Source organism: Haliotis rubra, unplaced genomic scaffold (genome assembly GCF_003918875.1).
Source record: "Haliotis rubra isolate DU_JTF1 unplaced genomic scaffold, ASM391887v1 Scf355, whole genome shotgun sequence".
NCBI classification, from domain to species: domain Eukaryota; kingdom Metazoa; phylum Mollusca; class Gastropoda; order Lepetellida; family Haliotidae; genus Haliotis; species Haliotis rubra.
The window spans coordinates 1,021,824-1,033,940 of record NW_025767030.1 but is presented as its reverse complement, the minus strand read 5'-3'; the positions used below and the strand labels follow the sequence as shown (position 1 = coordinate 1,033,940).

Below are 12,117 nucleotides of genomic sequence, written 5' to 3'. Positions count from 1 at the left end.
AGTCGCCTCTTACGACAAGCATTGGTTACTGAAGCTTAAGGTACATTCTGGGCGGATCCATTCATTTTGAAAGGGGGATGGGGGTGTGGGGGTGGGGGTGGTTTCAGGTGGTTCGAACCCCCTGAACACACATACACACACTGCAACGCAAAATTTTCTTCAATGTGGTCTTAAGTCATTTTCCCGAACCCCCTGAACCCCACCTCTGGATCCGCCAATGGAATGTATATGCAGCGAACTTCGGAGTTTTTCACACAACATTTGATCGTGAAGTGATTATTTGGCAGGTGACTTGAGGTGTTGTAAATATTGCATTTGAAGAAAAGAAATAGGTATTGTGTTCGCCAAAGTATTGCTACTATTCGTATAACATAGATTATTTACGATACGAAAATATTCGGCTGTTATCTGGTCAATGTACTGAGCTTACGAGACCACTTGGAGAACATGCAAAAGGTCGTCCATGTTTGACATTTTGGCGACGTTGTCACAGAGAACATAGATTTGGGCTGAATCATTTTCTGGCACATTTAATGTTTACTAGTTTCAAGGTCACGCTGTTTTGGATTTATCCCCTGCGATGTTATTTAAATAAAGAGTTATATGTCACTTGACACTATGGGGTATTTCTGATGAGTGTTTAGGGCGTGTCAGCTTACTGCACTGCCCAGTGTGGACTGGATGCCTACTGAAAGTGTCGTAGCTGGAGGTTAATAAACCCTACAACATGTACAGTTACCTACTAATTATGGCCGTTCCACATTGTCAGGGGAGATCTTAGCTCTGGCGTTCTACTCGCTTGGTCCGTTGCAGGATGCTAAGTCTCGGAGTGAGGGGTCGGGCGACCGTGACTCCTAACTAAGCACATTTCAATCATGTACTGGCACACATACATTCACAGATAACCGCAACCCCAGGTTCTATACTCACATATGTTTACTCTGTCTCAGTCCATCTCTCTAACTACAACTTCAATACAAGACTAGGTCTCCATGTACCACGCGGGGGAACTGAGTGGCGTTGGTTAGCTTCCAACATATTGAGCAGACAACCCGCATACACTGAGCTCCTAGTGCCAAACATGTCTTTTTAAACGGTTCGAACCTAGCCTGACTTTGTGGTCACATGCTTCAACTCATCGTTTTGATTACGACCCTGCACTCACGTCTTTCGTGATAGGATGAATATTGTGTCTCGTGATTGAATGAATATCGGGCAGCACCGCTCGGTGACTCACCCCTTTTCATTGATTTGTTATTTGTTTTCATGTAAGCTGAATCTGTTATGTCTTTCCGACGAATGTGTTCTGCTTCTACTTTCCATAGTCTACGGCTAAACGCCATTCTCTCGAGACTTTCTGTCTCCATACCTAACCGTTATGACTCATGAGCCAAACTGCAAATCTACATACGGAATCTGATGTAATTCTCAAATGGTTTAGGGATGCAGTTTTACCTTATAACAAAAGCCATACCATGGCTCATACCGCGAAGCTCCCAAGAACGACCACCAACACTCAGCCGGGCTTTGTCATAGAAAAAACACAACCAAGTGATTGTCTTGCTATCATCTTCAGTGCTTGGGACAGTGAACCAAGTTGTCAGGGTATTAGGTGCACGGTTACATCCATTTGATTTTGATTTCATGATATGCTGAACACTGATCAAACCCCAGATGGGTGAAGATGATTCTTTGTTTCTCAGAACTAAAAGGTGGAAGTGAAAAGTCTTGCATGATAAGCTCACCTCAAGATGGAGGGCAGTAAAGAAAGCACAACACACTCCCTGACAGTTGGTACAATCATGTTTTATTATCTTGCACTGACCTTGACATCTGGAGCCATCTGGTGGCGACCCAGAACCAACATATACACTATGTACAAAACAAACTGTATACATACCGTGTTCACTTTAGTAGGGTAACAGACGTTTGGATTCACCTCCACTTAAGGGCATTTAAGCATCATCTGCATTTCTTGAAGAACACACTTTTATACCTCAAAATTGTTGAAAAATGCATGTACACAAAGTCGTGTCAGAATTTTGAATTTGTGGATGCCTTCCGGTTTCTAGAGCCTTCAAAAAGTATTAACACTTTCAGCTTAACTGTTTGGAAACATCATTATTTCATTAGTTCAGAAAAGAAAATTTTACTTCCTCAGAAAACACTTTTGTCTCTGTTGGACATGATGAAATAAGAACCAAACAAGTGCCTCTTCAGGCGAAAATCTTGATAAAATACATATTCAAAGAATACAAAGAGTTTTTTTTGTAAAACATTGGCAACGTTTGTGCATTATGATAAACTAAGCTATTTCTAAAAACAAAGGAATGAAATGACAAATTTACAAAACATGACTGACTTGTGACTGATAATAAATGCAAATCATCATACATGAAAATATACAGATCTCCAGGACAGTCTGACAGCTGACCACTTGGACACAAACCATTGTCAGACAGAAATACACAGCTGGTGAAGTCGGTAACATCACATTCAACCTACAGATAAGCAATGTGGGTCAAACATCTCACATAAACAATAGTTCCCAGTGTTACATAAGGCATACATCTATAAGGGGTACACCCCACAGGCGGACTTGTGGAAGGGGATAGTGTGTAAACAGACAAACTTTTAAAGTGATCAGAAACAAACTAGGACAAACACATTTATGTTTATAACCTCAAATACAGTCCAGGAACTGGTTCGCTATCAAACTGGAAGATACAAAGTTTTTTGGAGACAAAAATATAACCTCTAGAACAATAACAGAAATTTGACTTCACGAAAATACAAAAGAAAAATAACATCGATGAGTAGACAAAACCAACCTGCAACTGCCAAAACAATGTGGGCGTTCAAAACACCTCCCCCACGTCCTGATTTTGTCCATCACTGTCACCTCAGCATCCAGTGTTTCACAAAGTGTCAGATTTCAGAAATAAATGCTTTGAGTTTCACTCTTGATCAACTTCAGAAGAGGTAACAATGACCTATAAAGATGAGAGATGTTCTATTTTACACAGAAATATTTACAAGAAATGTACATATTAACAAATTCAACAATGTTTAAAATGTATTGTCATAAACTAACCACTGATTCATACACATGTAACAACGTAGCAAGTGTTTAAGTAAACCAACTAGACTATCACAGTTTCTTCCAATGTTCACATCCTGTGAATCTACAATGGATAAATACATCAACCGGAATGTCTTGGTATATCATCTCCTCATTAAATTATTTTTAATAAATAAATATCTCGGCCTGTTTGAAGCACACAAATTAAAACATGATATTTAGAAACCTATTGGTAAAGAAAGAATGCCAAATAATATCTTTGTTTTTTCACAGTTCCATGCCATTTTGAGTCTGATTTAAAGAATACTCTTCATGAACCCATTTTTCTTCATAAAAACTCCAACAATATATTTGACCATGACACTATGGTACAGAAAGTGATTTCACCAAGACATTAGGGTCTGACAAGTATAAAATTAGCAACATTTATATCATGATAGCCTCTGATTAGTGGATATACAGGTGCTAAAGTCATTCTTGGTGCAAAAATAGAAATGGTTGATATATTTCATATAAAAACACTCTGCCTACAGTTAAAGGCAAAAATATTCCTTTCCAAACATTCAGCTAGAGTTGTCTCCCTTATATCAGAGCTAGCCACCAACAACAAAATTCCTTTCACATTGTATTTGAGTGTACAAATTCATATCAGAATCAGCAGGAGGTATTCTGTGCAAAGTTTGTCTTTGAAAAATGAATCATTCAGCATGTGTGAGCACCATACTTTCAACATTCAGTCAAACTGCTTACACGTTCCCCTCACGGAAACTTTCCAAATATTCACTGCTCAAACTACAAGCTCAAATTCACCAAATATCTTCCAGAAAAACAATTATGAAATCATATTTACTGTCTAATTCAGTACCATTCAAAGCCAACACATAATACTTTCGTGACAGTATTACCACTTATCAGTGATTTGTACCTTTCGAAAAATTCCATTGTTTTCACTGACTTGGACACCGTGTCAAAGGTGGTGGATGCTAATCATGAGTTACTGTGTACATGAAGGTCTGCACAGAAACCTCTCCCACAAATTGTTAACAAGCACCATCTACTGCAGCAAGATCATATGAAAACTGCCTTCACTAACATAACAAATCAATTAGATTTCGTAAAGAAACTGAATTTATAAAGAGTTGAGTTTAGTTTTATGCCGCACTCAGCAATATTCCAGCTATATGGCAGGAATTTATAAGGAACATTTTATGTCTAGTGTTAAAGTTCAGCTACAACATGCATTTGCACACTTTACAGAAACAGGCGAGCACTATTTCACAAAGAACTGTTTTGATTGCTGCAACAAAGACAAACCTTTCAACCGTCGGTGTTCTGGTGAACATTACATTTCCAACATTTCATAAACACTTACATGAATCTCTTTAACTAGTGTGTGGAATTATCCACTGACTGTGCCCTGTAAAATCTACCAGAATTCATGCCAGGCGTTGTATTACTAGTGACAGCTATTGCCAGTATGAACAGCCCGCACCAGGGTAGTATATCACATCAACAACACTTTCCATACCTCAGTCAACACCTTATCACAGGGCTGAACATAATTTATTGTTGAAGCATTGGAAAGAAAAGTTAACATACATTTTTATTGCAACACAGCAGCAGCAAACTCAACAAGGATTCATCATCTCATACCTTTAAATACCGGGAACTTTCAAGAAAGTTCTTAAAAGCACTACTTATAAGCACATTTTTCCAATACTTATATAGGAAAATAAACAGGATTACTTCAGTTCAAATAAAACATCACTAAAGGACTACGTCTTTCAGTAGTTGTGACACCGAGTTATCAGTTTCAAATACATCACTAACATCTTCTTCTTTCCCTTCTATGGTAAAACGGCCTGAAGAATGTCACTGTGAAATCATGTTTCACCAACAAGTGCAACAGAACCTAGTCGAACAGATGAAGCAACAACCAAACTAAAATGCGTAAAATGTTTCGCACTTTTCCAAATACATTTCAACTCTCTCTAACACATGCATTCACCTTATCAAACAAAATGTTCCATCTAAAAAGTTGGACATAATTTGTTTCAAATGTTCGTTGATATACACTATACCTTCCCTTTCAGAAAGGCAAATCTGATCTAACACCATCAAACCAGTCAACTGACAAGCAGACCCAGTTGATAATCCTCTCAAATCAGTCTGACTTCAAAGCAGTTCTCTCACTCATAAAAGTCAAAAATAGATTTTACAATTTTGGGTTTGAGCAAACAAACATTTCCCAGTGTTAAAATCTAGTTTCCCCCGAGGAGGCTTGGTGAGGCGTGGCTCATCCCTGCTGGCTTCAGGGGTGGGTGTTTGGGGGGTACATCTGGCCGGTGCTGGACACAGGGTTGGGTCCGGTGGCGGTGGCCGAGCTGGAGGTGGTGGCCGTGGAGGAGGCTGCTACAGCAGCCAGGTACTGGGCCTCCAGGGCGTTGGGGGTCAGGGGGCCGTGGCCCTCCTCAAAATCCTTCGTAGCTGCAGCAGACTGAGCCATCATTTTCTGTCGGACTTCACGGATCTTCAGTTGGAGACATACTTTAGTGGGGAAGATGTCTTGGTGCTTGGACTGAAAGCCGGCTGTTGCTTGTGCTGGAACAATGTAAAACAGTTCATCCAAGGGCCAGTGATCTTACATCAATTTCGCATCACCTGCTAAAGAGTTATAAGAAACCATGAAGAAAACATAATTCCAGTTTAAACTTGTTTTTAATTACTTCAGAGCCTGATAATCCCACTTACAAGTAACAATATTCCCAACTGTTTCCTAAGCTAACTCTGGTCAGTGAACTGTAAAACCCTCAAACAGCATTACCATAGGTCCAAACAGTCAGACTTTTCGTTCAAGGAGTTTTTCTCATACTATTAAAAAATCAGTCGGTACCGGTATAATTTTTCAGAAATTTGATTCTGAAATCTGCAAAAAGTAAACTCAAATTGCCAACCATGAGTCAGATATCAATGAGTACATAGCCTGGAGACATCACAGATATTGATGCAGATGTCGCACTGATCTACAGAAATGGGAGGACTATTCTTTGTTGATCATCTATTCATGCACAAACAAAAATCACAACAAAACTTCAGTAACTAGACAGGTGGGCATGACACTATTTCACCCATGGCTACAGACCACCTGTCCTTGTTGCCATCAAGCAGGGTTAAATCTAACATAAGAATCAGGCTACTTTCACCACTAAGTCCTCATTCTAAGTGGAATCAGAAACTAGTATTTTGAAAAATATTTTGACAGTGCTTTCTCAAGTGGAAAGCTTTCAAATACAGTGACTAAATACACTTTCAGATGACAAGTAATCAACTGCCGCCTGTTTGTATGTGTCCTGCCATGATGTCCACCTACCGGTAGGAAACAGCCCTTGTTCCTCAAACAGCTGCATGACAAGCTGTCGTCTCTGGTCCAGCAATCGGCGGTTGGAGAACGCACCCGGGGAACTCGGAGTCTTCGGAGTGCGAGGGGAGTTCAAATCCTCATATTCCAACAAACCTGTGAACAGAGGTGGACAGGAAATTGTGAAAAAACAACCTCTGAGGTCCAGTTTATATACATAAAAATTACATTCAAAATACCATCCATTACTATGTCAAGACATTGTTTACTAGCCCTCATTCCACAAAGCTATCTTAGTACTATGACCATTGTAAGCCAGTGTATCTGACTTATCACCTTAGCCCTGAGATCTGGGTCTCTTAATGGGATCCTGAAGGGCAACCCCTTACAGGCAGTGTGCAACATCCACTCACATTAGAAATATGCTGCAACACGAGGACAGCCTGGAATAGTCTGCGTGTGGTTAGGCTGTGTTGCCCAGTACAACATTCATTAAACTCAATTTAAGAAATAAGATCTAGAAAAAACATACACTCACTCATTTTGTTCACAAAATCTGGATCTTTTAAAGCTTCAAGATTAAAGTTGGACCCAAAGAATTTGGTGTCTTCAAATCTGGCACTGTGAGGAGTCTTGGGTGTGGTCGTCTCGGACTCGCTGGAGAACTTGTTACTGTCAGTCTCCCCAATGTCCCCTTTGACTGGACACAGAAACACATACATCAATGAGCACCGCAACATTCAACAAGAGTCATAGAGCACAAGTATAAAAACTGGAAAGCATTAGATATATCATATACAGTAGAACATGGATATAGCTAGCACGGATATAGCGTACAAACGGATATAGCGAACAAATTTAAAAGTCCCGTCAACAGTCCTTTATAATATCATTAAATTATACGCGAATAACGAACTCGTGAGTAGCGAATTAACGGCTATAGCGAACTGATTTACTACCCCCAAGACCCAATTAAGGACGTGATTAGCGAACTCACTCAGTGTCAGCTCAGCCACTTAGCGGTACAGTATACATCAATCTTGTTGGCGGTGAATCAACATTGATTGATGGTCATTAATTAATTAACAAAACAAACATATCGTGTTTAACCCATTCAACAACCGTAGTATGATTGGCTGCCTTAGGTCACTTGTCTGATTTTCACCAATCACGAGCCTTATAGCATACTGTGGCGAAAAAGCCTCATTAAAAACCAATCTTTATCCAATAAAATCGCTTTTTACAACTGTGAAAATACTCTCGGCGAGGGTACAGTGATATTGTTGATGTTCCAGAGCTGTCGAACGATACCAGACACCAACGATTCGCCTCGCATGTTATTCATACGAAGCTTCGAAAACGGAGGTATTTCCCGTTGTTGTGTCATGTTAACGAACGGAAAGCCTGATTACATAAAAATGAAAATATAAAAGAAAAAGCCACGGGCATGTTAGGACATGTCACAAATGGAAAAAAAAATCGCTACAGTTTTTGCTTCTTTCGTGGTTTATCTGGACACTATAAATGTAAGCTTGCATTTTCATTAAAAAATAAAATAAATTTATTTAAGTTGTAGTTGTATTATTTCAATTTTATTATAAAAATAAACTTCATATTTATCAACATGATATAGGTAATGTCTGTGAATGTCTACATCTCAGCAATCCAAGATGGCGGTCAAATGTGAATAACGAACAACGGATATAGCGAACTAAATTTCTTGGTCCCTTGGAGTTCGTTATATCCGTGTTCTACTGTAGTAGTTTATATAAAATCAAAACAAAATCCATGCTATAGGTTTTAATAACAAAAGTCATCAGAAGATGACAAATCCCCCATTAATTTGAAAGACAAATCATCTGAGAGTAACTAAGTCAAAATCCAGAAAGAGCAAAAGGCACCACTTTGGGATCTGTCTCATATATCTGCCAAGTTTTATTGACAGATATTGAGCAAGATTTTACTTAAGCTCCAGAAACGAAATCCACCCCCTAAATGTGTCCAAATTGTTTCCATGAAAATCCAGAAAAACCAAAATGCCAAAAATCTGTAAATAACAAAAAGCACCACTTTTGTTGAAAAATATGGAATGTCTTTTTAGTTATGCTCCGGAAACAAATGATTACGGACAGACGGACGAGGCGGTGATTATATCCAGCGTTTAAAATTCCCGTCTGCCCGACCGTCAGGAACGGTCTATTTTCATCTCGGACGGTCAAATTTCAAAAGCAGCCTGTCCGGTGGTTTGGTAGATATTTTTACCCACCTAAGAGTAAATATTTCATAATATCAGACAGGTTCTCTTGTCGTCAGTTTGAGGTGATTAAGGTATTATGATCATTGTGTTAAACTACTTCCGATTGGACAGTTCATGTTACGATAACCAATCACAATCATGTACATTCAGTTTACCTAAACTCGGTGCATTGCTTGTTAGTGCTATGTAGTTCATTGCGATGCCTACAAACAGTGAATGGAGCTTGTGCGAGTTGGAAATGGCACTCACAGTTTTTAATTGTTGAAAACCGGACAGGCAAGTTTGTATCCAGACTGGCAATTTTTTTAAGTTACCAGTCCGTCTGTCTGGCTTGAAATTTTGGGAGTTTTTTAACACTGCTATATCCCCCCACAGTATAGGCCAAATAAACTTTGTGGACAACATGAAGTACACACCCAGTCCGGAGACCTTCCTCCTCTTCCTGTAGACATTGATGATCGCCCTGGGACTCTGGGGGATGGGAGTCTTCGACTCGGTCTCTTCAGGCACAAACTGAGGAAGGGATTCAAACTTCCTCTCGAAGTTGACGGTTTCCAGCACCCTGAGGGACCGTTTAGAAAATACTTATTACTCAGCTGCTTACATACTATGTTGACAGAGGGATGCCACAAAGGAATCATCCCCTTTCATTAGCCTTGTTATCCTGCCTGCCGGTAAAACAATCTATACATCGTAATCTGGTCAACAACTACTGCACAGCAGTCTGGTCAATAGTTACTGCACAGCATTATTGTAAATAGTTACTGCACAGCATTATTGTAAATAGTAACAGCACAGCATTATTGTAAATAGTTACTGCACAGCATTATTGTAAATAGTTACTGCACAGCATTATTGTAAATAGTTACTGCACAGCAGTTACTGCACAGCATTATTGTAAATAGTTAACTGCACAGCATTATTGTAAATAGTTACTGCACAGCATTATTGTAAATAGTAACAGCACAGCATTATTGTAAATAGTTACTGCACAGCATTATTTAAATTGTTACTGCAATAGTAAATAGTTACAGCACAGCATTATTGTAAATAGTAACTGCAGCATTATTGCAGTTACTGCACAGGTGTAAATAGTAACTGCACAGCATTATTGTAAATAGTAACTGCACAGCATTATTGTAAATAGTTACTGCACAGCATTATTGTAAATAGTAACAGCACAGCAGTCTGGTCAATAGTTACTGCACAGCATTATTGTAAATAGTTACTGCACAGCATTATTGTAAATAGTTACTGCACAGCATTATTGTAAATAGTTACTGCACAGCATTATTGTAAATAGTTACTGCACAGCATTATTGTAAATAGTAACTGCACTGCATTATTGTAAATAGTAACAGCACAGCATTATTGTAAATAGTTACTGCACAGCATTATTGTAAATAGTAACAGCACAGCATTATTGTAAATAGCTACTGCACAGCATTATTGTAAATAGTAACAGCACAGCAGTCTGGTCAAGAATAAAATGAAAACCTCTCTTGGAAGACACAAAAAATCAACTCTCATGAAATATTTTGTACAGAGAAGTGTCATGTGTGCACTGTCCCTCTGTAGTACTACAGGTGAATATAGTGAACAGATCCTAAAACAGACCCTAGTACTACAGGGAACCAGGTCTAGGACAATTGCCACCCGGAGATTGCCACCCACAACATAAAATAATAATTCATTTTTGTCGTGGGTAGCAATTGTCCGGGTGGCAATTGTCCTGCTCCCCAGGGAACCATGTACAGGTGACCTGTGTTGCGGCACCTGAGCCATGTTTCAACACTTACTTGTCCATGCCATCATCCACCGTCTTCTTGAAGAAGCTCCTGCGTGGGCTGTTGAGACTGGGTGAAGGCATCGGGGCGCTGGAGGTCTGCAGTACATGTGGAGGGACGGACAGAGGTGGGGGCTTGTGCTTGGCTTTGGGCTGGAGCAAACACAACAAGGATGTCAACAGCAAAAGAAATCTTTAAAATGTCTGCTATATAAGTGGAATCATACATATCAGTTTTCCTGAAAGAAACTGTATTTCTGACAAGGGTATTGATGTTGAAAATATCTCATGAATTTGTTGATACTCCCTTTTAGTGGAGAATATAGCCTTGCATTCCGATTTGAAGAATAGTACAAATAATCAATTTTACAATTTCATCAACTGCTTCTGCAAACCAATTATCAACACTGGATTGATGATGATGATAATGATGATGATGATGATGATGCCCCACCTGTGACGGTGTTTCCGGTGATGCTGCTGCTGCTGCTGATGCTGCTGATGGCGCAGGACTGGACTGTGTCTCAGACATGGCTTCCATCAATGGGTGATCCCCCTCACCCTGGTCTCTGTTGGGGGAGGACTCTTGTGACAGCATCCCCTGGTCTTCATGGACGTCAGACAGGGGGCTCGGCTTCTTCCTCTTCACCCTCATCTCAGACTCGCGAAGCTGACTGTATTTCTTCCCCTTACAGGCCCGTTGTGGTTTCTCCCCACTGTCCGAGTCCTTCATTACATCAAAGCTGAATGTGACCTCACGGGTGTCCACAGTTGTCCGCCCCTGGCTCATGGCTGACTGCAGAGGCTGAGGAGGTGGTGGTGGCGGCTGAGTCTCTACCTGCGTCATGACAGGCTGTGGGGGTGGAGGTGGTCTGTGGATGGGGGTAGGGGAAGGGGCAGGGCTGCAGTGTATTGGGGTACCAGGACTAGGAGACAGGTGATATCCTGGGGAGGGGGAGGGGCGTGGAGAGCTGACCGACACCTGGCGACCTGTGGACATGAAGGTAACTATTTACAATGATACAAGTAAAGAGTGAGTGAGTGAGTGAGTTTAGTTTTACGCCGCTTTTAGCAATATTCCAGCAATATCACGGCGGGGGACACCAGATATAGGCTTCACATATTGCACCCATGTAGGGAATCGAACCCCGGTCTTCAGCGTGACGAGCGAACGCTTTAACCACTAGGCTACCCCACCGCTCCACAAGTAAAAGAGTGTGAGTGTGCGAGATCAGTTTTACGCCGCTTTTAGCAATATTCCCGCCATATGACGGGGTGGGACACCAGACATGGGCTTCACAAAGTGTACCCATGTGGGGAATTGAACCCGGCATGACAAGTGAATGCTTTAACCACTAGGCTACCCCAACGCCCTGTAAAAGAAAGTGAGCAAGAAGGGTTTTACGCCGCTTATAGCAATATTCCAGCAATATCACATTGGGGGTCAAGAAATGGTCTTTACACATTATCCCCGTGTGAGGATTAGAACCCAGTCTTTGGCATGATAAGCGAACGCTCTAACAACTAGGCTAAAAAAACGCCCCAGGAAAAGAAAATCAGGATACAGAACACTGATACAGAACACTGGTACAGAACACTTAGAATTACTGAATTCTCAAGGAGTACATCTTTGG

The 12,117-nt window shown here is 40.5% G+C and overlaps 1 protein-coding gene across 1 annotated transcript in view; it reads right to left on the bottom strand.

The window, feature by feature from the left end:
- Positions 1-1,785: 1,785 nt before the first annotated feature.
- Positions 1,786-12,117, bottom strand: part of LOC124285216 (protein capicua homolog) — a 49,296-nt gene continuing 38,964 nt past the window's right edge. Inside the window, 6 exon segments of the mRNA XM_046721407.1 lie at positions 1,786-5,683; positions 6,453-6,596; positions 6,979-7,140; positions 9,114-9,259; positions 10,497-10,636; positions 10,938-11,473. Of these exon segments, the coding sequence (XP_046577363.1) occupies positions 5,394-5,683; positions 6,453-6,596; positions 6,979-7,140; positions 9,114-9,259; positions 10,497-10,636; positions 10,938-11,473 (1,418 nt within the window). The 3' untranslated portion in view covers positions 1,786-5,393.